Below are 24,596 nucleotides of genomic sequence, written 5' to 3'. Positions count from 1 at the left end.
CTCCTCTGGAGCGGGGGGGGGGGAGGTTTAAAGATATGCTTCCCGTGTTTAACTCTGCCATATATGATGAATGATAAGTAATCCAGTGAATTGTTGTACCAAAGCACAATTACATACATCAGAGCACTGCCCCTCCAATAACTGTTTTTGCAACCACTCGACTACTATACGGAAAAAAACAAAACAAAAAAAAAACACATCTTGGAGATTCAGTATAGGAAAATAATGAAGGAAATCAATGTGAGGAACCTTAATAGATAGAATGATTCAGCACTCATGGATTGTTCTCATTATAACCTTTTAAGGCCAGAAGTCAGTAAAATATTCCTACAATTATTTCCATATTTTTTTTTAAAAAAGCTTTCTAAGTTCCCCTTGATAGTTCACTGAGCTATCGTTATTTTTTATATTTGTAATGTTGAATTGGTTTTGTACAAACTTTCGGGATTGAAGTGACACATTCATATTTATTGGTACAACTAATTCTTTTTCCCTGTTTTATAGATGTCTGAAGAGTATTGACAGAGATGTCAGCCAAGGATACTTCAACAGGAAAGGCCTTTCTTCCAGATAATGGAGAATATATTTTGTGCGCATGTATTATTATCTCTTTATGATTTGAATTTAAGGCGGCTATCCTCAAGCCACTTATTCTACTAAAGTCCCACTAAAGACAATAGAGTAGTTGGTACCCTAATTCTGGAAATAGAGTGTTAACACATTGGGATCAAACAAACTAGCAACGCAATTGTATGTAGAGTTACTTCAATCTAAACCCCTTGAAGTTAATGGGTTTAGACCAGAAAAAAATCTACATGGGATTACACTGTTGATTTGGGGCTAAAAATTAACCTCATGTTTTGTGGATTGCAAAGGGAGTAGGGGTTAAGTCAATTACACCTCCAAAACCTGCAAAAAAAAATCATATGGCCATCCTTAAATGCAAATACAGATCTTAGTTTGCTTAGTAAAATGAGCTTAGAGGAAAAGAATTACTCAAAATATAGAGCAAGCAAGAAGAGCGAGCAATAACATAAATGGAGGGAACCGGAAATGATAGTCTTTGAAATAATTCATCTCCACAGTACAGATTACTGGAAGGAGGAAAAGGAAAGGATTCAGCACAGATAGAAACTCAGCTGGAGAGCTGTTATGGGAGAGGAAGCAGACCTTCCAGTACTTAGAAGGGATTGATCCATTTCTCTGCAATTATCTGTCTACTAGACCCCATCAGCCCTTCTGCAGTCTAATCCTATGCAATTAGGCACACTTAAGTATATTTATGTCTGTGGGCTTAGTTGGGCCTAACTACATTGCATCAAGTAAACTCCATAAATCCTGAGATATCATGACAGAAGCAAACTCTTGTTCCGAAAAAAGGAAGTTTTGCAAGATAAGGGGATAATAAGGGAAGAATCTAGGGGCTGGGGGGGATAACCTCTCTGACACCCACCACCAGTTCTGTCCTACAAAATGGTTAACTGAAACTGGCTCGGCTTAATTACAATCTGAAGAGAGAAAAGGATTACAATGTCAGGGGTGGGGTGCAAAAGGAAATAGCCAGGTAGAAGTTAGTACAAATGCCCCCTAACTCTTTGTTTCATTAAGAAACCTCTGTTTTCCTTGCCATGTATAATGGCTCCACTGTTAGTAATCTAGCAGTTGCCAGGGAATCTGGTAGATTCAATACCTTAATATACCATGAATGGTAGCTCTGCCTTTATTCTTGCACACATCCACAGCCACCCCCACCCCCCTTTTCAGATTGTCATAAGGACTATTCTGAAGGAAATGAATGAGGATTGCTATACTTGAATTCACAAGCAAATGTTACTCAGGGTTAGATTCTTTCTTCTATCACAGGCTGAAAAAGAAGACCTAAACAACACTTGCAAAGAGTTCTTGGCCACCACAGTGGAATTGTTTCATGTTATACAATATATATTTCTGTTTCAAATTATTCCTATTTGCTTAGAGATATACTAACTTCATGACAAATTAATCATTTCTTTAGGTAGTTGAAAGATCTTTCTCACACAATTTGTGCTGTATAGATTTACTATCAGGGTCTTTAAAAAAAAACAATCTTGAATTATCAACAGGGTATGGTGAAAGACTGCAAAAAAAACAATAGAGTCACACAGATGCACACGCTGTCAAATAGCATCATGAAGTGGAAACTTTAAGAAAACTACAGTAAACTCCCTGAATTTTCTCAGAGCTATAAATCCTGAAATATCTATGCTGCATGAACTTGCAAATTATACAATTAGGGTTTTTAGTAGCATTAGATAAATGTAACATCTGACAATACACAATCATTCAAATGGTAACCCAATCTCATTCATGGCACACAGCATCAATCAGATGTGATTAGCTGATTTAGAGTCTCATCCTGGACAGATTTACTTATGATCAAGTTGCCATCTTGATGCTCTTTCTCTTAGTATCACAGAAAACAAATGGTCACTCGTGTTTCAAGCAATAGCCTTGGGTTTTGTTGAACAGTACAGTACGCAAGCCTGGATCCCACCTAACATTTCCATGGACAGCGTAGACCTCTGACTCCTCCCTTGTGCTATTTTAGAGGGAGACAACAGCATTTCAAGGGTTGCAGTGGAGGAATCCACAGCTCTTCCATCAGTGGTAATTTCTGGCAGGATCTAAACACAATGAAGCTAATTTAAATGTTATGTTAGTATATTAGGTTTCTATGGCTTTCAAAAGCCATTCAAAAAACAAATCTTGTATTTTCAGAACGGTGGATACCAGGTGCTTTGTTACTGTTGGGAGGGTTTAAACAAATAAACCTCACTCTTCACCTATAGATATTGGCAAGTTAATTCTAGCATGCTGTCAACAGATCCCAGTTAGTGATGAGATACATGTGTAGACAGAGAGTGCAAAGTCAATGTACTTGGACCGACATAACTCTGTTTAGGACTGAACTCTACTACGTTTATGTAAGCAAAAGGGAAAACTGTCAAGATTGCACTGTCCTTACATTTACATAATCATTGAATAACTGAAAATTGCATACCAGTGGACAATGATATCCACTGATTTGGGCCACTGCTCCTGCAAAGTTATGTTGCCACTATACTCCAATCCCAGACTTCCGAAATTCAATGTTATTGTCTGTTCTTGATAAATGCAGCGAGAGGCCATTAAAATATTTTTCTTCCTGTTTTAAAAATGCTTTGTTGTTGTTATGAGCGAAGTCGTGTCCGACCCATCGCGACCCCATGGACAATGATCCTCCAGGCCTTCCTGTCCTCTACCATTCCCTGGAGTCCTTTTAAGTTTGCACCTACTGCTTCAGTGACTCCATCCATCCACCTCATTCTCTGTCGTCCCCTTCTTCTTTGGCCCTCGATCACTCCTAGCATTAGGCTCTTCTCCAGGGAGTCCTTCCTTCTCATGAGGTGGCCAAAGTATTTGAGTTTCATCTTCAGGATCTGGCCTTCTAAAGAGCAGTCAGGGCTGATCTCCTCTAGGACTGACCGGTTTGTTCGCCTTGCAGTCCAAGGGACTCGCAAGAGTCTTCTCCAGCACCAGAGTTCAAAAGCCTCAATTTTTTGACGCTCGGCCTTCCTTATGGTCCAACTTTCGCAGCCATACATTGCAACTGGGAATACCATAGCCTTGACTAAACGCACTTTTGTTGGCAGGGTGATGTCTCTGCTTTTTAGGATGCTGTCTAGATTTGCCATAGCTTTCCTCCCCAGGAGCAAGCGTCTTTTAATTTCTTTGCTGCAGTCCCCATCTGCAGTGATCTTGGAGCCCAGGAAAATAAAATCTGTCACTATCTCAATTTCTTCCCCATCTATTTGCCAGGAATTCAGAGGGCCGGCTGCCATGATCTTTGTTTTCTTGATGTTGAGTTTCAAGCCAACTTTTGCACTCTCCTCCTTCACCCGAATCAACAGGCTCTTTAGTTCCTCTTCACTTTCTGCCATTAGAGTGGTATCATCTGCATATCTGAGGTTGTTGATATTTCTCCCTGCAATCTTGATCCCAATTTGTGACTCCTCTAATCCCGCATTTCTCATGATGTGCTCCGCATACAAGTTAAATAGACAAGGCGACAGTATACAGCCTTGCCGAACTCCTTTCTCAATTTTGAACCAGTTAGTGATTCCATGTTCAGTTCTCACTGTTGCTTCTTGACCTGCATATAAATTTCTCAAGAGACAAATAAGATGCTCTGGTATTCCCATCTCTTTAAGGACTTGCCACAATTTGTTGTGCTCCACACAATCAAAGGCTTTTGCATAGTCAATGAAGCAGAAGTAGATGTTCTTCTGGTACTCCCTAGCTTTTTCCATGATCCAGCGTATGTTGGCAATTTGATCTCTAGTTCCTCTGCCTCTTTGAAATCCTGCCTGTACTTCTGGAAGTTCTCGGTCCACATATTGCTGGAGCCTAGCTTGTAGGATTTTGAGCATAACTTTGCTAGCATGAGAAATGAGTGCAATGGTGCGGTAGTTTGAACATTCTTTGGCATTGCCCTTCTTTGGGATTGGAATGTAAACTGACCTTTTCCAATCCTGTGGCCATTGCTGAGTTTTCCAAATTTGCTGACATATTGAGTGTAGCACTTTTACTGCATCGTCCTTTAAGATTTTGAATAGTTCAACTGGAATGCTGTCACCACCACTAGCTTTATTGTTGCTCAGACTTCCTAAGGCCCATTTGACTTCACATTCCAAGATGTCTGGCTCCAGGTCATTAACTACCCCATTGTGGTCATCAGGGATGTTAAGCTCGCTCTTGTATAGTTCTTCTGTATAATTTTGCCACCTTTGCTTAATCTCTTCTGCTTCTGTGAGGTCCCTACCATTTTGGTCCCTTATCATACCCATCTTTGCATGAAACGTTCTCTTCATATCTCCAATTTTCTTGAAAAGATCTCTGGTCCTCCCCATTCTATTGTTTTCTTCTATTTGTTTGCACTGTTCATTTAAGAAGGCATTCTTATCTCTTCTAGCTTTTCTCTGGAATTCTGCATTCAATTGGGTGTATCTTTCTCTTTCTCCCTTGCCTTTCACTTCCCTTCTCTCCTTAGCTATTTGTAAAGCTTCCTCAGACAGCCATTTTGATTTCTTGCATTTCTTTTTCTTTGGGATGGTTTTAGTTGCTACCTCTTGTACAATGTTGCGAACCTCCATCCATAGTTCTTCAGGCACTCTGTCTATCAGATCTAATTCCTTAAATCTATTTGTCACCTCTACTGTATATTCGTCGGGGATATGATTTAGTTCATACCTGAGTGGCCTAGTGCTTTTCCCTACTTTTTTCAATTTAAGCCTAAATTTTGCAACAAGAAGCTCATGATCTGAACCACAATCAGCTCCTGGTCTTGTTTTTATTGCCTGTATAGAACTTTTCCATCTTTGGCTGCAGAGCACATAGTCAATCTGATTTCTGTGTTGACCGTCTGGTGATGTCCATGTGTAGAGTCGTCTCTTGGGTTGTTGGAAAAGAGTGTTTGCTATGACCATTGTATTCTCTTGACAAAATTCTACCAGCCTGTGTCCTGCTTCATTTTGTACTCCAAGGCCAAACTTGCCTGTTATCCCGGTTATCTTTTGGCTTCCTACTTTAGCATTCCAATCCCCCATGATGATAAGCACATCATTTTTTGGCGTTGCTTCTATAAGGTGTTGTAGGGCTTCATAGAACTGATCAATTTCATCCTCTTCAGCAGCAGTGGTTGGGGCATAGACCTGGATCACTGTGATGTTGAATGGTTTGCCTTGGATTCGAACTGAGATCATTCTGTCATTTTGGGGATTGTATCCCAAGACTGCTTTTCCTACTCTCTTATTGATTATGAAGGCTACTCCATTTCTTCTGCGAGATTCTTGTCCACAGTAGTATACCTGATGGTCATCTGAATTAAATTCACCCATTCCTGTCCATTTTAGTTCACTGATTCCTAAAATGTCGATGTTCAGTCTTCTCATTTCTTGTTTGACCACGTCCAGCTTGCCTTGATTCATGGATCTGACGTTCCAGGTTCCTATGGAATAAAAATCTTTACAGCATCGGACTGTCTTTTCGCCACCAGTTACTTCCACAACTGAGCGTCCTTTCGGCTTTGGCCCAGCCGCTTCATTCATTCTGGCGCTACTCGTACTAGCCGTCTGCTCATCCCCAGTAGCATATTGGACACCTTCCGACCTGAGGTGCTCATCTTCCAGCGTCATAACGTTATGCCTTTTGGAACTGTCCATAGAGTTAAAAATGCTAACTGTAGCTTATTTGTATCTTATTAAATGCGTGCCATGTATTTTTGTGAATTAAATATACAGAGATACTAAAATATGTCTTTGTTGAATGAATATGTATGTTTCTGTGCATACAGAAAAATCCTAGCGCAGCCTGGGATAATCAGCATCGCAGCTCCCTATATTAATAAAAAATCATTCCATGACATTGTATCTGAGGAAGTGTGCGTGCAAGCCAAAGTTCATACCTTGAATAAAACTTTGTTGGTCTTAAAGGCACCCCTGGACTCTGTTGCTTCAGACCAACACAGCTACCCACTAGAATCAATTAGATTGTTTATTTTAGTCTTCTCATGGGAAAATATTCTACCACTGAATGGATGGTACCGTGAACAATGCAAACGCCAGCTTGATGTAGTGGTTAGGAATGCAGACTTCTAATCTGGCGAGCCAAGTTTGATTCTGCACTCCCCCACATGCAGCTAGCTGGGTGACCTTGGGCTCGCCACAGCAGTGATAAAGCTGTTCAGACCAAGCAGGAATATCAGGGCTTTCTCGGCCTCACCCACCTCCCAGGGTGTCTATTGTGGGGAGAGGAAAGGGAAGGTGCTTGTAGGCCACTTTGAGACTCCTTCGGGTAGAGAAAAGCGGCATATAAGAACCAACTCTTCTTCAAAAAGGATCCCTTTGAAATGAGGAGACATAAACTCAATCAACCATCACTTATGTATTGCTATACTTGACCAAACAAACCCCAAACCTTGTATTTAGTACCATGTAGCAACCATCAACTATTGGGTACCAACCTTATCACCAATGTGTACTGAATTCTGAAAACTCTAAGTCTGGGAGGAAGAAAGGGGTTGAAAACGTACAGCAGGCAGAAAAGCAGAGGCACTTCTTCTGACTATGCCAGGCGGGAGAGGGCAGGCAGGGGGCAGAAGGGCAAAGTCTCAGCTAACTGCTGTCAGCAATTGATTACCTAAGCAGCCATCATTCTCTGAATTTGGACATATTTATTGGACCCAAGATGTTTCCCCGTGCAATTCAATCTCAAGGGAATACAGACAAATCCAAACTGCTGTTTTCTCTACTTATCTCTGGCATCTCTGTGAACCATTTTCCTTATGCTATATGTTAATTGACTCTCACATTTTGCCTGTAAGTATGAACTGATTCTTTCCAATACATGACACTGCATCTGAGGAAGCGTGTGTGCACATGAAAGTTCATACCTTGAATAAAACTGTGTCGTTTTAACGGTGCCACCGGACTCTAAATTGGTCCTGCTGCTTCAGAACAACACAATTTCCCGCTTAAATAAAAACCAAGTGGCCGGTAGGGGGCGCTACGGCGGCAGCTCCTACCGCCTTCGATGGGGCTCGCTCGCTGACGGCCGGCGCATGCGTACGGAGGCTGTGTGCGTGCGTGCGCGTTAGGAATTTTGTCCCTCGTCGCGGCCCGTCAGGAAGGTTGCCAAGGAACAGAGCGGCGGACGCCGAGAAGAAGCATCGCCGTCGTCATGACTTCTACTGCGGACACGCTATGGGAGGACAGGGACGTCCGCTTCGACATCTCCTCGCAGTGAGTGGCTCTCGCGATAGGGGCGGCTGCGGGGGTTAGCCGTTGAGCCCCCGGCCTCCTGCCCTTTCCCGACGTCCTGCGCTGCAGCCCCTGCCCGAGGAAGCGCCGCTCGCTCCCCCGCGCCCCCTGCTGGACCGCCCGAGGAGGCGCAGGCAGAGCTCGCCCCGCCTGCACGGCCCCGACCGACACTGGATTTATATGTACAACGCTTTTGTTCAAGGAGCAAGCTTGCATGTTCACTTGGACTGAATTGCAGCGTAGAAAAATCACCAAGCAAACAGGCCACCTGTTTTATTTATAAAAGAAAAACTAGCTCAGCCAAGATTCAAATGGGTAGCCGTGTTGGTCTGAAGTAGCATAGTAAAATCAGAGTCCAGTGGCACCTTTAAGGCCAACAAAGATTTATTCAAGGCGTGAGCTTTTGAGTACAAGCACTCTTCCTCACGCCTTGAATAAATCTTTCTTGGTCTTAAAGGTGCTGCTGGACTCTGATGTTGTTTAGCTCTGCCAAGCAGCCCAAAAAGTGCTTGTGTGTATATGCACGCGTTTGTGTATATGCACACACATAACACATGTTTTTAGTCAACACAAAGTTGGATGTTCATTTGAACTGAATTGCAGCATACACTCATACATTCATCTATATGTATTCTTATGTATGTGTGTAACTGTACAGATATATCTATATATTATATACATATTACACATACACACACAAATATTTTATTTACTATTATTTTGGACCTAGACCAACACAATCAAAAAATCTAAAATGTAGAACATAGGATAGCTAAAGGGGGAAAATTGCTTTATTAAATTTGTTCTTACAATATATTAAAAGAAAGAGGGGGGAAGGAAACATATAGATTATGTGTGTGGCAATGCACTGTTAATCACCGTGTATTCTGAAATTGTATTTTGCTGTATTTTATGAACTTTTCCCCAGTGCCATTTAATGCCCATTTAAAAGTCCATGTGAAGTTGATTACCCAGTCTGCAGATTGTATTAACATAAAATTATGAACTGGAAGGGTTTCATCTTCCTTGATTTTAAAGGATGTTTGATCACTTAATCTGAAGTTAGCTATATATAGGTGCCAACTTTTTTTAAAGGGCCCTGACTGAAGGAAGGAAGGAAGCAAACTTACAAATAAATGGGGGGGGGGATTCACAGGTTAGCCACCCACACAGGATTTGCTTGGACTAACATAAGATGGCTTTGAGCCCTGAGTGTAAATAACCGGGAAGTAATTGCCTCTCAACCTGAGAAAGTAATTCGTTTCACCGTGAAATACTTTTTTAATAACGTCACCAATAAACTGTTTCAGAATAGAAGTAAATTGCTTATAGCAATGTTACCAGCACTGAACATCCATTTGTAGAAAGCAGCTTTCAGCGAATGGGCTGGTCCCAGATAGGCTATGGAGCCCCACTTTCTGCTTCATCAATACTTACCGAGCTGAATTGTGTTTTGCTGCGTTTTGGAAAGAGTGTATACAAGTGCATACAAGTAGAGAGCAAGGCTGTCATGCTTCTTGGCTTTCATTGGTTACTTGCTGATGGGAAGAGTATGAGGGGAGATGAAAGGGGGAGGATTTCTCCATGGTTGTGACCCTTGGCTTGTTCCTCGCCATGATGTACCTCCTGATAAATCACATAATCCTGTTGTTGCCTGTCTTGATCTGCTGCCCGTGATCTTGGCCTTAATGCTCAGGAAACAGTTGCTTGGCTCCCTCTCCCTGTCACGTGACCGTGGGATGGTACATGATTTCTTGTTATGTACTGCCAAGTCTGTGGGAGTTAGTGGAGTCCTGGGTGCAGAAAGATCATTCTTAGCCATTTCAGTGGATGTTTTCAAAGAAGTTAAAGAACCCCATTTTTCATGCATAGTGGGTATTCGTAAAATGTTCACTTAGGTTTTAATGGAATAAAAGCAAGGAGCAGCTGACACAGTGTCTAAGAATGTTAGTTTTGTTTTAGACAAATGAAAATGAGAGCAGGAGAAATTCTCATTGACTGTCTGGATTCTATCGAAGATACCAAAGGAAACAATGGAGATAAAGGTAACCCCAAATATAGACGTCTGTATTACACATAATTATCACAATATGAAGTAGGTCAAACTATTGGTCTGTCTGGTGCACTGTTTTTTTTGTTGTTCTTTTCAGGTTGAAAAAGCAACCTGGACAACTTAATTAAAAATTAAATCCACAAATACCTTCCAGTTTTCGAAAATGGCGTTCTCCATTTCCAGAATGTAGTTTAGTTACAGTTACATAAGCAAACAGAAAGACAGTTATTTCTGATGAATAAAGAACCTTCTCACATCAAGAAATTTATCACTTTCTCATATCATGCAATTATGAAAGGGAAAGGGGAGTTCTGGACTCTTCTTTGTTTAAGTGAGCTCTTTCTGTGTCTCCCAGGAGTGATGGATAAGCAAAATGATGAAGTGTCCTGTAGCACATTGTAACAGAAGAGAGCAGATTTCTCTGCTTCCTGCCTGTAGTAGTACAACTTTTATTACAATTGTGGTTAGTAATATAATGTGAGCCCTAAAGCCATCGCTACACTGCCCTTTATAGAGTAAAACAGAGCTTAGATTTTATTCATTTTACATTATTTACAGTCTGCCTTTCTTGCTGAGGCTCAAGGCAATTTACACAATATAATTCAATGCAATCAATAAGATGATATGTCTAATAAGTAGGGATTGCAGAAATTTGAAGCAAGGCTGTAGTTTGAACAAAACATGCATGTTAAATATTGCAGACCATGCTATTATATAAGTAGAAGCACAGGGCATTTTCCTGTAGCGATCTATTCTGATGTGGCCTTGTGACCTTTATAAAAATGCTCTCCTGAACAATTCTAGCTCTGATAGATTGTGAAATGTCAAAAGCATGTGAACCTTCCTGACTTCCTCAGGCTGGCTGTTCTACAAGGTGGGGGGTATTACAGAAAAAGCATGTGGAGGCATCTCTACTCTGAAGTAAAATTTTCCCTCCAAAATAAAATGTTCCCTCACAGAGCTACCCTTGTAGTTTGTTTTTAAAAACAAGGAACACTGTCCCGTGCTGTGACTGACAGATCTTTTTGGCTTCACTCAGCCTTGGAACTTTTGGAGAAGGTGTTGAGCCCTCTTCTCTTAAAACTATTTGTCGGAATAGAACAGAGGCTTTTTTACCAACAAAGAAATAAATTGTTTTACAAAGAGGAATAGGGTAGTTGGAATGAGGAATTGAGCTTTTTCGTACAAATAAGTTGTTTTACAGTATAAGAGATATTCATGAGCTTTTCTTTCAGATGTTAAGGTTTCTTTTAAACTGAGAGCTTTCATTAACTGTGTTGATTCTGAAACCCAGCCAGTTTTCTTTGGTCTTTGGGAATTCCACTGAACTCCCCTGGCTTCCAGAAGGTGGAATTCTAGAAGTCTACTAGTCCATTCTCATTAGGTGGACATCCAGCTTGCTTGGTTTGAATTATAATACTACTAATGACTTTTGGAGCATCACAAAATGTATCATCACAACTTTTCTGATGAAATCACAGGGGGGCTTCTGTGCCAGTATTTAGAGTCAAACGTGTCAGTAGAGATGCTCAAGATTTACTTCTCTCAGATTATTAGTTCCCTCTCCCCTAGGTCGGAATAGCGTGTTAGATATTTTCCCATCACTTCTGGGAGTCCATTTGCTTAAGCTATTTTTGCTATTAGTACCTTTTGTGAAATACAGATTGTTTTGCTCTGCTTTATTTTCCTATAGAGTATTTTTTAGAATTCAGGAAAATGTGGGAGGGAGTACTCTATGTACTAGGGTTACTGGGCAGTGAGGATATGGCCTGACACTGTGGGACTGGACTAAAAAGCCTTCAGATCTCTTTCAACTCTTCAGTACTACAGTTCATGTGGTTATGAATTATCTAGTAAACATTTGTGTGTTTTTTTAATTTCCAGGTAGACTCTTGGTAACAAACTTGAGGATTATCTGGCACTCAGTAGCGCTGCCTAGAGTCAACCTCTGTAAGTTCTTTCCCTGTTAATGGATGTTCTGTATTTCTTCTTGTGGTGGTATATGTTGGAGGCATAACAATAAGCATTGTTCTTTGTGCAGTAGGTTGTCTGAATGTCAAAGGCACAGGTAGACTGTACATTCTGTGATACAGCAGGATCAAAACGTTGGAGCAGCTGTAATTTTAGTGTTAGGGCAAGTGTTGGTTCTGGGTTAGCCTGGGCCACACTGTTCCTTTTTATGTGGGACAATTTACAATAGTTGTAAGTATAACAACACATGGAGATGTCATTCTAGTTGTCAGTTCCATTCATCTAAGAGTAGAAAGAGACATTTGGCAAGAGATAGTGGGTATATGTGTGTACACATATATAGATGAATGTGTGGTTAATTGGAAATAAGATGCTGTTGGTTGTAGTTTTAAAGGCACATTTTGGCCATTACAATCAATAGAATCAGTCTACCCGGATTTTTCTCTATTTTAGAATTGTTGGACGGTCTGTAGCAAAGCATTAAAACTGCAATCCGAAGCAATGTTAGCTGTAGCATGATTCTTTCTTAAACAATAGCTTTAGTTGTATAAATAATACAGTTTGTCAAATACACTACAATAGTCCAAAAATCTTCTAAGCATCATTCTGTTTTTTAAGCTAATTTAAAATATATATTAGAAATTATTGCAGTTTTGAATCTTCCTTTGTCTTTGTTGTGACGTTGCTTCTTTGTTCCTGAGCTAGTTCACACTATTCCTTCATAATGTTAAGTAATATAAAGAATCCTAATTTAGCACGTGAGTTTCATTGTTAAATATTTTGCAACTCAAGACATTATTATTATGTTTTAACAAATTTAAGAAATTGTGAATATGCTGTTCCTTAATTCAACACTGGGTGTTGGCTGCTAGAAAGAAAAATCTTTTGTGCCATAGTGACATTAGGTAAAAGTTAGATTAACTACGTTTTGGGTACGGAAGATCTTGTAGTACTTAGAAATTGATAAAATATAGCCTTGAAACTGAGACATAGCATACTGTCAGTGACGTTCTTATTTCATATCTGCCACTCTTATTTTTCTGTCTCTTAATTAGCTGTAGGTTACAATTGCTTTGTGAATATAACAACAAGAATGGCTAACTCGGTAAGTTTAAAAAATAAGTATTATATTGGTAAAAGTAACATGTAATATACAATTATTAAACTACATGATGTTTCAGATTCTAAAGATGATTCTTTTTCAACAAGTAATAGATTTCATTGGATCCACTTAGTAAGTCTCACTTGAAATCGTAGCCCAAGCTATGTCAAAATAGTAACAAAGCCCGAGTGAGAGGGCAGAAGGGCCCCTGCAGAGCAGGATGGCCAAGCTCACTGTCTGGGCCGTGCACTAGAGGAGGCCTGCCACCCTTGCCCCTGAAGAGCAGGGAGAGCCAGGTGACAAGCTGGGCCAGACGCCCCGTCCCCCAAGCTCTCCGTGTGGCCAGGAGGCTTGGGCACACAGCTTTGTCAGGGCATGCAGTACAACCACTCAGTGGGCAGGAGGGTGGGGAGCATGAGGCAGCTGTGGTGAAGAACGGCTGAACAGCCATCCTCAGCTCCCAGGCTTCCCTACTGGCTGTTGGGAAGCGGCACACAGGAGAAAGAGAAGGACGATCAGGGGGGCAGGGAAGAGTCTCTTATTGGGGACTGCCATCACCCTGTTGGGGCCCGTCAGAGGCTTAACATGTTGTTGAAGGATGGTAAGGTTTCTGCCCAAGAGCAAACCCATGCTTTCCTGAAGTCCTGAATATTGCAATTATTTCCCCACCGGATTTCCTTTGGGATGTAACTTGCCACTTTTGTGTGTGTAAAAACCTTGCTTTTGAATTACTTTTCTTGCCATGTGGATATTTGAAAGCAAATAAATATAGGCAGCCACAGGAATTGCTTACAACATAAGAGAAATCACCATGGCATAGCTGGCTAACACAACTATGCAACAATAAAAAAAAATCAAACGTTCACATAAAAGTTTTGTTTTTTTATTCAAGCTGCATGCATTTTTCTGTGTTAGTATGTGACAAGGTTCCCGTATTAAATACCTTGTTTCACCTCAGCTTTGTCACAGCATATTAAGTCTGAAAAGATATAAAACACAAAACAACAGAACCATCACAATATCCAGAAGAACAACGCATGAATTTTATGCTCTCCAAATGCTTACCAGCACAGACAAATAGTGTAATTTTCAAGGGGCATAGTGACATGCATAGCATGGATCCAGTCTTTTGCATTTTGTGGTCCCACAAATCACCATTGTAAAATACGTATCTGCCAATAATCTCCAGCTGAATGGAGTAAGAGTTAGATGTAAACTTCTGACACCAGTTACCTCAGGTTCTGCTGACCTAGATCAACTTTGACAGCCGTCAAGCAGTCCAGCTGACTGGCATTAGATCATCGTTGACAGCTGTCAAAACACCAAATCATTGTGAAAAGCGTTAGATCATCTTTGACAACTGTCAAGATCTCTTGCTACTTTCAGAAGTATTAGATCTTCTTTAATAGGCGTCCAGCACTAAGCCATGGTGTGTATATTTGGGTAATCACTGACGCATCAGTAATCCATGCCCACCACCAGGCCCCACTTCTGCCTGAGTTTTCCAGAAGGACGTTTGCCATTAAAAAATGCTTATTGCATTGCAATGCCGTTATTGCAATTAACAACCCGGTCACCAAATAGTCTGGAATGAAGGCTTGTGCTAGGCACTTGCAAGGAGAACTCACAACCATTCATAGCGATTCACGTCAAAGTTCATTTATGAAGCAGAGCAATATGTATGTCCTTTTCGCCTTCCACTGGCCACATAGCACACACTCTCCAAAGCAGATGCAAAAAAGAGTATTTTATTTTCAAAGGAGTTTTTGTTTACATAGGGGAGAGGGAAGGCGGTAGGCAGGATGCAAAGCAGGGAGGGAAGTGGATGGAGGCGTGACACGGCTGAAATGTAAAGAGCGTTACTACACAATTGCATTAGAAAAGAAGAAGAGTTGGTTTTATACTCGGCTTTTCACCATCTGAAGGAGTGGCTTCCAATTGCCTTGTTGAAGGACTTGAAGGGACAGTTAGAATGTTAATGTTAATTATGCACTAGTTTATCAGATCATCATGACTGTTCAGTTATTCAGAGGTGTGTGTAGAATTGTTGCATCAGAGAAACATGAATATGTAAATGTTTGTTTTGACTTCTTTTGGAATTACTACAGCAAAATATGAAATCATACTGTTCCTTTGCAGAAGTTAAGAGGCCAGACAGAAGCACTTTATATATTAACCAGATGTAACGCTACTCGTTTTGAATTCATATTTACCAGTGTGGTTCCCGGAAGTCCCAGACTTTTTACCTCAGTTATTGCTGTACACAGGTACTTGAGATAAAAATATTCTTAGTGTCATTTGGAAGCAAGAGATACTCACAGACATGCAGTACTAATGAAACTGGTTTGGTTGCATAATATTTGTAAACTATTAGAATTAAAAATGTTCATTTCACGTGTAAATGTAATTGACTTGTCATCTATATGAAAAACTGTGAACTCTTCTTTGTGTTGCATTTGGCATGAGGTGGTGATTGTTAGAATTTGAAGATTTGTTTCCCTTCTTAAGCATAGAGATTCTAAAGCATAGTGGGAGAGACTTTCCTGTCAAGGGCCCTTCATTGTCTTTTCCTTGTCAACCATCTGCAGCCTTGCAGCATATGATTGTTTCTTTTCCCCTTCTGCCCTCCTCTTCTTGCCTGCATTCAGAGAATTCTCTGTGCTTGTGCAGTCAACTGTTTTCATTTTGTTTTTCTTTTAAAAACCCACTTTATTTGTTCTCCTTCCTTCCTTTTCCTTTTCCTTTTCCTTCTCTTCTCTTCTCTTCTCTTCTCTTCTCTTCTCTTCTCTTCTCTTCTCTTCTCTTCTCTTCTCTTCTCTTCTTCTTTTGCAAGTCTGGGTTTTTCCCAAGTTTGAAGAAAAGTCTCCATTCTGTCAGTAGGGCCTCGATCCATATCCATAGATTTGAATATCTGCAGACTGAACATTTGACTGTTAGATACAAAGAACTGTATATTATGAATGTGTCTGGTTTGAACCACAAAATTGCTTATAATAATAATTCAGGCATTGCAAAATACAACAGATAATAGTTTTTGAAAATATAAATTATGTCTTTTGCTTTTCTTTCCCTCAAAGCTATGACTTCATTGCTCAAATTATTTTTTCAGTACTGCAATAGTAAAAGGGGAAAATAGTTTTTAACATTTTTCATATTTGTCACAAATATTTTTCTAGAGCATATGAGACATCAAAAATGTACCGTGATCTTAAACTGAGATGCGCATTAATTCAAAACAAGCAGTTAAGATTGTTACCAAAGGAGCAAGTATACGACAAAATAAATGGAGTCTGGAATTTATCTAGTGATCAGGTATTGCATAATATAAGAAATACCTACTAAAATGGTATTAAGAATGTGCTTCATATTGTCCCCTATTGAATGTTGCTCAGAGAATTTTAGAATCACTGCACTAAATTTATTACTTTAAAAACCCCATGGTATTGTAAAGTGCAACTGAATGTTCATAAGACTTTGTGTCCTTTTAATAAATAAATATATATTTGTCTTTATAACCTGCCCATCCTGAATGCTCGGGATGGGCAACAACACAAATCAACAATTAGTAAAAATATAAAATCATATATACTTCCATAAACATTAAACCACTCTATTTCAGTAACCCCCAACTGGTTTAGTTTGGAGGGGGCCAATCTTTACATTCTGATGCAAAGAATACATTCAAAGTTACATTCTAATGCAGAGAAATGTTTGTGTGTGTGTGTGTGTGTGTGTGTGTGAATAGTGCAGGGTTCATTCTTCCTCTCCTGATTTTCAGTCTGGCAAGCCCTCTGAACTTAGGGGGAGGGGGGGAGGCTGTGTCCTTGCCATGTGCCTTTTGAAAGGATTCAGACCGCACACTTTATGACAGCAGGCATGACTTATAGTGTCAGGTGCAAATTTTGCCATCCTATTGTTTGTACCATGAAGCATGTGACCTTTGACTCCTGTAGATTCTGCTCGGGGGTCTACATGCGCGTCGAGGAGCTGGCAGCAGTTTGTACATGACAGTTGGACAGTCCCAGTGACTGGTATCGCATGGATATATAATGTGAATGCACTCTTGTAAATGTCCAGTGAAAGATAATTTTATCCTTACAAAGCTCTGGATCATATCTTATGCATGAGACATTTTTTGAACTCTTCTGTTCTATTTTGTCAGTCCCAAATAGTGTCAATATTTTACAATCTTGATAATATTCAAATGCAGTCTACTTAAATACTTTGGTTTTCTTGTTTCTTATAGTTTTATCATAACCAGTAGCAGAATGAGTACCCAGCTTCCTGGGGGGTAAACGGTAATGACTGGGGAAGGCACTGGCAAACCACCCCGTATTGAGTCTGCCATGAAAATAATGGAGGGTGTCACCCCAAGGGTCAGACATGACTCGGTGCTTGCGCAGGGGATACCTTTACCTTTATGAGCCTCTTGTGGCGCAGAGTGGTAAGGCAGCCGTCTGAAAGCTTTGCCCATGAGGCTGGGAGTTCAATCCCAGCAGCCAGCTCAAGGTTGACTCAGCCTTCCATCCTTCCGAGGTCGGTAAAATGAGTACCCAGCTTGCTGGGGGGTAAACGGTAATGACTGGGGAAGGCACTGGCAAACCACCCCGTATAGAGTCTGGCATGAAAACGCTAGAGGGCGTCACCCCAAGGGTCAGACATGACTCGGTGCTTGCACAGGGGATACCTTTACCTTTTACCTTAGTAGCAGAAACGTTTATTTCAAGTTTCTACAACCCTCCCTGCTGCCAGCCTCTCTGTCCTTTCTCTTTGGAAGTGCTCGTTGTACTAATGTGCCTTGGAGCAGGTATAGAAGAACGACATCCTCCCTCGAGAAGCATATTTGAGCATGAGCATTTGGCCTAGAGTTCTAGAGTTTTCTTGATTTGCTCCCATAGGAGTGACTGTAGAGCTGGCCCTTCAGACATTATTCCTCACAGGCATTATTTACAGCTAACCTTATTTAACATTATTTACAGCTAAGCCTTCCTTTGTTGTCCCTTGTGTTGGAATGTGGCCTATCCGTTTCCATCAATAGAAGGAGACCATTTTCAGTTGTGTTGATCATTTTGCTCGTAAAATTTTATTTATTTATTTATTTATTTATTTATTTATTTATTTATTTATTTATTTATTTATTTATTTATTTATTTAGATTTATATACCGCCCTCCCCGAAGGCTCAGGGCGGTTTACATTAAAACTAGTCAGCGATACATGATATGAGCCGCCTTGAGAATATATAAGAAGATGTAAAATATTTTAAGATATTTTTTAAAAGAACTCCATAGGAATATTAGGGTTTTCTCTACAGGGATGTTGGGATTTACCCAGTGAGTTTGTTTCTATTTAAATGGCTGCTTCGCTATTTTCTGAATCAAGTTTTATTTAAATACAAATGGATGGATGAGGCCGATGCGATGACGGATCCAAATAAGTTTTTACTTCTCTTCTTTTGCTTCTAGGGAAATCTGGGTACCTTTTTCATTACAAACGTGAGAATAGTTTGGCACGCTAATATGAACGACAGTTTTAATGTCAGCATACCATATCTACAAATTGTAAGTACCCTAACATGACAAACATTGAGCTGTTAATATGAATATGATATAAATTACTTCTAAAATTATGCGTTCTCTCTATGAAAAAAACTATGGCTTCTCTGGTAGAGATTTATAAATATGAATCTAAATTTGACAGTGTTATCATAAGCAATGCGTGGTACCTCCTCTAGAAGTTGAAATGTAGGTTCTGTCTGCTGAGTTGTGGTGGGGAATGGGAAAATATTTATTTTCACCTTGGCTTCAGTTACTGTAACGGCCTCGGATCAGTCACCGGGATAAAAGGCTTCTGGGTGCTTGTGTATCTTCTGTACACATCTCTTTTTGAATGACTCGCCTGTGAGGAGTAGATTAGTTACAGGGCAATGTTAAGAATTCTTCTTGAGAATAAGCCACACTGAATGACCTGGGTCGCATTCTGAATAGATCTGATACAGATGACTCATTAAATGTTGCCTGACTAGACAGGCCATCATGTATTATGATGAAGCTGGTGGAGTAGTGATTTTCTGCCAGATTTGGGTGGTAGGGTTGTGAAGAGTTTCAAAGGCATTCCTTCTCCCAAATCAGCAGTTGGGTTATTCTGAATAAAAATATATTTGCAACAATATCCTAAACATATTTTGGCTTCACATGCATCTTTGCATGAGCCAGTACTATCATCCCCCAAGCTGAACTTGAGACTTTGACTCATAGTTCATCCTTAACCATCGCAGTACACCAACTCTCTTTAAAAGGTTAAGTCGTTTTATTTGATGTCCATAAAACTTAAAATGCTGCCCTATAGTTGCTTCTGATCATAGGCACGTGGCTTTTCATTACAGTTCACAAACCATAGTCTTTCTGTGTGCTTTTCCTGCTTTGGACAATGTCCTTTTCTGCTAAAAGGGTATATGTTTACAACTAAAATAATCATGTTATTTGCAAAGATTTATAATTCAGAAAATCATATTCTAGTTTTTATAAGGATACTATTTGAATGGCGCTTCTTATTGTTTTAAAAATGTTCCCTCTTGTTTTCACTTTGGCCTCAGCGCTCAGTAAAGATCAGAGATTCGAGATTTGGTTTGGCACTCGTCATCGAAAGCTCTCAGACGGTAAGAGGACCCTAGCAGCGTATTTCATTTCCTGGAGCTCTTTGGCTCCATTTGAAACGCCAGTGAACTGTTTCTTGAATGAAGCACCTGCAGTTCGTGACATTTAGCCTCAAGGCTTTCTTGATTAGGATGTCCTCATGGCATGACGGATGTGGATTATCCTGAATAATGACCATGATAAATGAACACCAGGTGATTCATCAGGTCCCTGAATGAAACACCAGCAGGTCAGCTTGGTCACATGCTATTTTTGAGTGCCTTTTCCAGTGAAAGTTTAGACTTGAGATGGTTAGCTCATGAGTAGTTCTCTTGAGTACGGATATTTCAAAATAAATCTCCTCACAAGAACAGGTTAGAAAGCATCATTGCTCAGTACTTTTTCTAAGACAAGAGGATTATGTAAAAATAGCTTTAAACCAGGATTTTTTGGAGTCATTTGTTATTATACTGGCATTAAAATATTAGCCCTTTAACAAACGTATTGTGAAAGATCCTAAAATACCTTCCTGCTACAAAACCCACTGTATTTACTGTATTTGGATAATCCTATGGTTGGATATCTTTTGTTGTAACATACATTACTGTTTTGTAGACCGGAGGGTACGTCCTTGGATTTAAGATCGACCCACCTGAAAAACTACAGGAAGCAGCAAAGGAAATAAATTCACTGCATAAAGTCTATTCCGTTAATCCTATATTTGGAGTGGATTATGAAATGGAAGAAAAGGTATTTCACCTTGGTGTCCACTTTGAGAATTAAAGTAGCTGCCGTAATAAAACGAAGGAATAGAGCTAGACAGTCACGTTTGTTTTCATTTGTTAATTTCCAGCCTCAGCGCCTAGAAGACCTGACGGTGGAACAGGTACAAGATGACGTAGAGATAGAGGCAGATGAGCACACAGATGCCTTTGTGGTAAGGACCTATGGGGAGGAAAACGAATATCTGGTAGAGAAATGTCATCCATCATAGAATTTACCCCAATATTTCAGCCATTGTGACTGCCCTCTGTGAGTCAGGACATAGTTGCAGCCTTGCAGCTGGCAGCAAGGGAGAGGGCTGGAGAGTTGGACCGTCAAACTCCCAAGTACTTGAATGTATATGCTAATAGCTGTCACCAAAGCAACACAATGACTCATTGCCTCACACCTTGCTAGGAGGCCCTACCTGAGGGACAGCTGCACAGCAAAATCCTTGAAGCAGGAAAGGACGGTGGAATTACAAAAGTGAAAAGCATTGCCAAAACTGTATTTGTCAGAAACAAGCTAAATGCTTTTAATTAAAAAATTTAAATACTATGTCCCCCAAAAAAGGATTTTTTATGCTAAACATTAATTCTGCTAATGACAGCAGTCGCCATAAATGTTTAAAGGTAAAGGTAAAGGTATCCCCTGTGCAAGCACCGAGTCATGTCTGACCCTTGGGGTGACGCCCTCTAGCGTTTTCATGGCAGACTCAATACGGGGTGGCTTGCCAGTGCCTTCCCCAGTCATTACCGTTTACCCCCCAGCAGCAAGCTGGGTACTCATTTTACCGACCTCGGAAGGATGGAAGGCTGAGTCAACCTTGAGCCGGCTGCTGGGATTGAACTCCCAACCTCATGGGCAAAGCTTTCAGGCGGCTGCCTTACCACTCTGCGCCACAAGAGGCTCTCATAAATGTTTAGGTGATGACAAAATATAATTACATCTCTTTTATGCTTCCTTAGGTGCATTTTGAAAATACGAAATTAGTATTTAGGTTCTCTACTTTTATTAACTGGGGGAGAGAACCAGTAGATAGTCCCCTTTTGATGTTTGTAATTTTTGCTTCATATTCACCTGAGGAAAAAGGGAGACACTTCTGATAACTGAGCAAGAAGACAGTACCAGAGGTTACAAAATGGCACAAATCCTTTTATGTTAATAACAGTTACTATAAAAGTCAGTTGTGTGGCTGACCGAAATCAGTGCTTCTACAATCCCCAGAATTGTTGTATATTTGTATATTCCAATAAAAATCTCTTATTTACAGTTAAAATGAGCTTTCCATTGAAAATGGATAGAAAATTTCATATTTACTTTGATAATGCTAGATCAAAAAGAAAGATGGTTAGATAAATTGCAAAATGGGGGTATTCATGGGATATTGATTAAATTATTAAAACTAGACATAAAGAGCTGGGATCTGGTTTACAAACCAATTTTAGTTATGAGATATAATGGCAGGCTTTGAGGTGAACTGTGATATCTGGTGTTTGTGGATGAATGTAGCAAACGTTTAATGAACTGTGAAAATAAATGGACTCGGTTTCTTAAGGTTTGTAATATTTTGTTTCCTCTGTGTTGCAGGCTTATTTTGCTGATGGTAATAAGGTAAGATTTGTTTAAGAAAAAAATTTTTTAATGAAATTTAATACTATATTAGTCCATAATCCACAATTCTAACTTTGTTTTCTTGCATCTTCTCTCTGCCTTCCTCGTTTCCTGAAAAAAGCAACAGGATCGTGCACCAGTTTTTTCTGAAGAGCTAGGACTGGCCATAGAGAAACTGAAGGAAGGATTCACCCTGCAAGGACTCTGGGAAGTAATGGGCTGACCGTTATTTTAACAATATGTATCTGCTGCAAAAGTCATACCTCAGCAACTTTTTATGAAGCTTCTTCTCCTCCTCCTACCTGCTTTACAGAGATTATTAATATATTTTAAAACTAGATTTAAAGCCCATTTCACATGCAAATGAAATGGGCGCTAGATGGCCTGGGAGAAGGCCTACCCCCCACCCGTGGCTCTCTGGAGCCTTCTCCCGGCCACCGGAGCGGCCTCGCTGCGTTGTAGACGCGGCGAGGCCGCTCTGGCGGCCGGGAGAAGGCGGCTCAGCCCACCCCCCCACCCGAGGCTCTCTCGAGCCTTCTCCCGGCCAGTGGAACGGCCTCACCGCATCTACGACGCGGCGAGGCCGCTCCGCCGGCCGGGAGAAGGCGGCACAGCCCACCCCCCACCCATGGCTCTCTGGAGCAGCTGGACAGATTCCCTGTTTAAAGATATTAAAAGAAATTGTGTACAGTGTATAGTTGTAAGAAATATTTATAACATATATTTATGCAATGTGGTGTTTATATATTTGAATAGAGTGTTTTTAAGGCATCCATTTCAAATCATTCGCTTAATTAGGATTAGTGTTGATCGGCCGATACTGCAAGTATTTAAGGAAATGAAATGTAAGGATTTGTATTTCTGAACTATCTGTCACTGCTACACAGTATGTCTTGGCAAGTGTTTTCCAACGGTGACATAATCGTTAAATCTTATTTTTAGCTCATTCCACTAAAGTACAAGACATCCTATTATTTTGGAAGCGTGCTGGGAGAGGATGTTGATGTCCATGCTCTTTTCTGCCTCTCTGAAATCGATCAGTAGTTTGACAGATCTTGAACTTTGTATTTTGTCATAAACATTACATAGATTATATGTAACCATGACTGTTTTATCTGTTCAGAGTAATTGTTTTGGCTATTTTTATCAATTAGTTTAAACCTAAAGCTGTTGTGACCGCATTAAGCTGCTTCTTCTTTGCCAGTAACAATGTAGCTACCAGTTTGTACTCCCTGAAGTGAGTAATAACTAAAATGTGTAGTAAGAATAGTCACATTTGGTTTATTGTATCATCTTTTCCTGTGTCCTACTGCATTCACCAAACACATTTAGCATATTAACTTGGGAATAAATCTAATTGATTTGAAAATAATTTCTAAGTTGACCCGGTTTACTATGTGATAGTAAAATTATTTGGAAAATCCTTCTTGAATTTTATCATGTGTGAATCAGATCACTGGGTGAATGTTAGGAGTGACACTTTTTTCGGTTTCTTCCTCAATTCTGGAGCTTTTTTCCCTAGTTTGTATAATAAAATCTGTCTGGGTTCCAGTTTCTGGATTTAAGGATTTGGCCACATTGAGTGTTGGTTGGAACTGGGAATGGAAAACTACATTCAGAATTTGGTGACCTTAATCGACTGGGTTGTAATTTATTTGCATTTTGACTCAATCTTGCTAAGTTCCATTCTTCCCTGCAGCCCCCCCCCCCCCATCCTATGTAACTTTTGGCCAAGTGGGTCCCTCAGTCCCTAAGATAGCCTCTTCAGTGATCAAAATGTTCCTCATCCTCCCACTTATGCCATGAAGATAACGGGCAGCATACAATAAACTGCTGTTGTCTTTGGTCTTGGGCAAGCCCCAAGCAAAATCAATACCATATACATCAAACAAGATTCTAAATACTATAATTAATTTCAAAGTCCCTTCCCAGTTTTGTTTTCTATAAAAACGGTTTACAAAAAAGAGGGAGAAACTAAGAGTCACAGCATAACTTGTTTATCGAGTGAGCCCTTTACAACATGGTGTGGCATGCAAATTAAATGTCATTTATTGTTTGAAAGAAGCAGCTGCTGTATTTCCAAGTGAGATAAGACCTTGCAAACAATTTCTATAAATGGGAAAATGTCAAATGACCTCTCTATCCAGCTGTTGTTTTAGCAGCTGATCTTTTGAATGTACCTTGAAAAGATCCCATTTGCTTTCTTAAAGATAGGCTGCAGTTTCTTCTATATTGAATACATAAAGATGATTTTCAGTGAACTGTATCAGCCCATTAACAGTCAGTGCTAGGTTTTTTCAAAAAATAATTGGACCTGTTTTTTTTTTTACAGCCATAACAAGCTTGTCCCCACTAGCTGTGGTCTATCAAGACACTGATGTGTTTCATCACTTTTAAAAATGTTTTTGCTCATCTGTGAAGACTTGAGTAGTCTCAAACATTAATAAATATACACCCAGCCTGCCTGTGTACGCCTATATAACTGACATACTAGGAACATACTGATCACTGACGTAGTAAAAACAGCAATCCAGAACTTAACCCTTTTTTATTTTAAATAGGTAGGTATTTTATTGTTATTACTTGTTTTCTAATGGGTGAGTTGTCAGTAGTCCTAAATAACTT

The 24,596-nt window shown here is 40.0% G+C and overlaps 2 protein-coding genes across 2 annotated transcripts in view; both read left to right on the top strand.

Annotated features, from left to right (window-relative positions):
- LOC143829250 (uncharacterized) overlaps positions 1-2,131 on the top strand; it is a 73,792-nt gene extending 71,661 nt beyond the window's left edge. Inside the window, exon 37 of the mRNA XM_077319787.1 lies at positions 505-2,131. Within this exon, the coding sequence (XP_077175902.1) occupies positions 505-512 (8 nt within the window). The 3' untranslated portion in view covers positions 513-2,131. The remainder of the gene's footprint in view (positions 1-504) is intronic.
- Positions 2,132-7,667: 5,536 nt separating this feature from the next.
- Positions 7,668-23,343, top strand: BBS5 (Bardet-Biedl syndrome 5). The gene is made up of 12 exons (XM_077319789.1): positions 7,668-7,817; positions 9,798-9,880; positions 11,773-11,838; positions 12,915-12,964; positions 15,101-15,228; positions 16,138-16,273; positions 18,426-18,521; positions 19,556-19,618; positions 20,211-20,345; positions 20,449-20,532; positions 21,948-21,971; positions 22,093-23,343. The coding sequence occupies exons 1-12, from the start codon at positions 7,756-7,758 to the stop codon at positions 22,192-22,194; spliced, it is 1,029 nt and encodes a 342-aa protein (XP_077175904.1). The 5' UTR covers positions 7,668-7,755; the 3' UTR covers positions 22,195-23,343.
- Positions 23,344-24,596: the final 1,253 nt, after the last annotated feature.

This window comes from Paroedura picta, chromosome 2 (genome assembly GCF_049243985.1).
Source record: "Paroedura picta isolate Pp20150507F chromosome 2, Ppicta_v3.0, whole genome shotgun sequence".
Classification (NCBI taxonomy): domain Eukaryota; kingdom Metazoa; phylum Chordata; class Lepidosauria; order Squamata; family Gekkonidae; genus Paroedura; species Paroedura picta.
The sequence above is the reverse complement of the archived record's forward strand: the minus strand, read 5'-3'. Positions and strand labels throughout refer to the sequence as shown.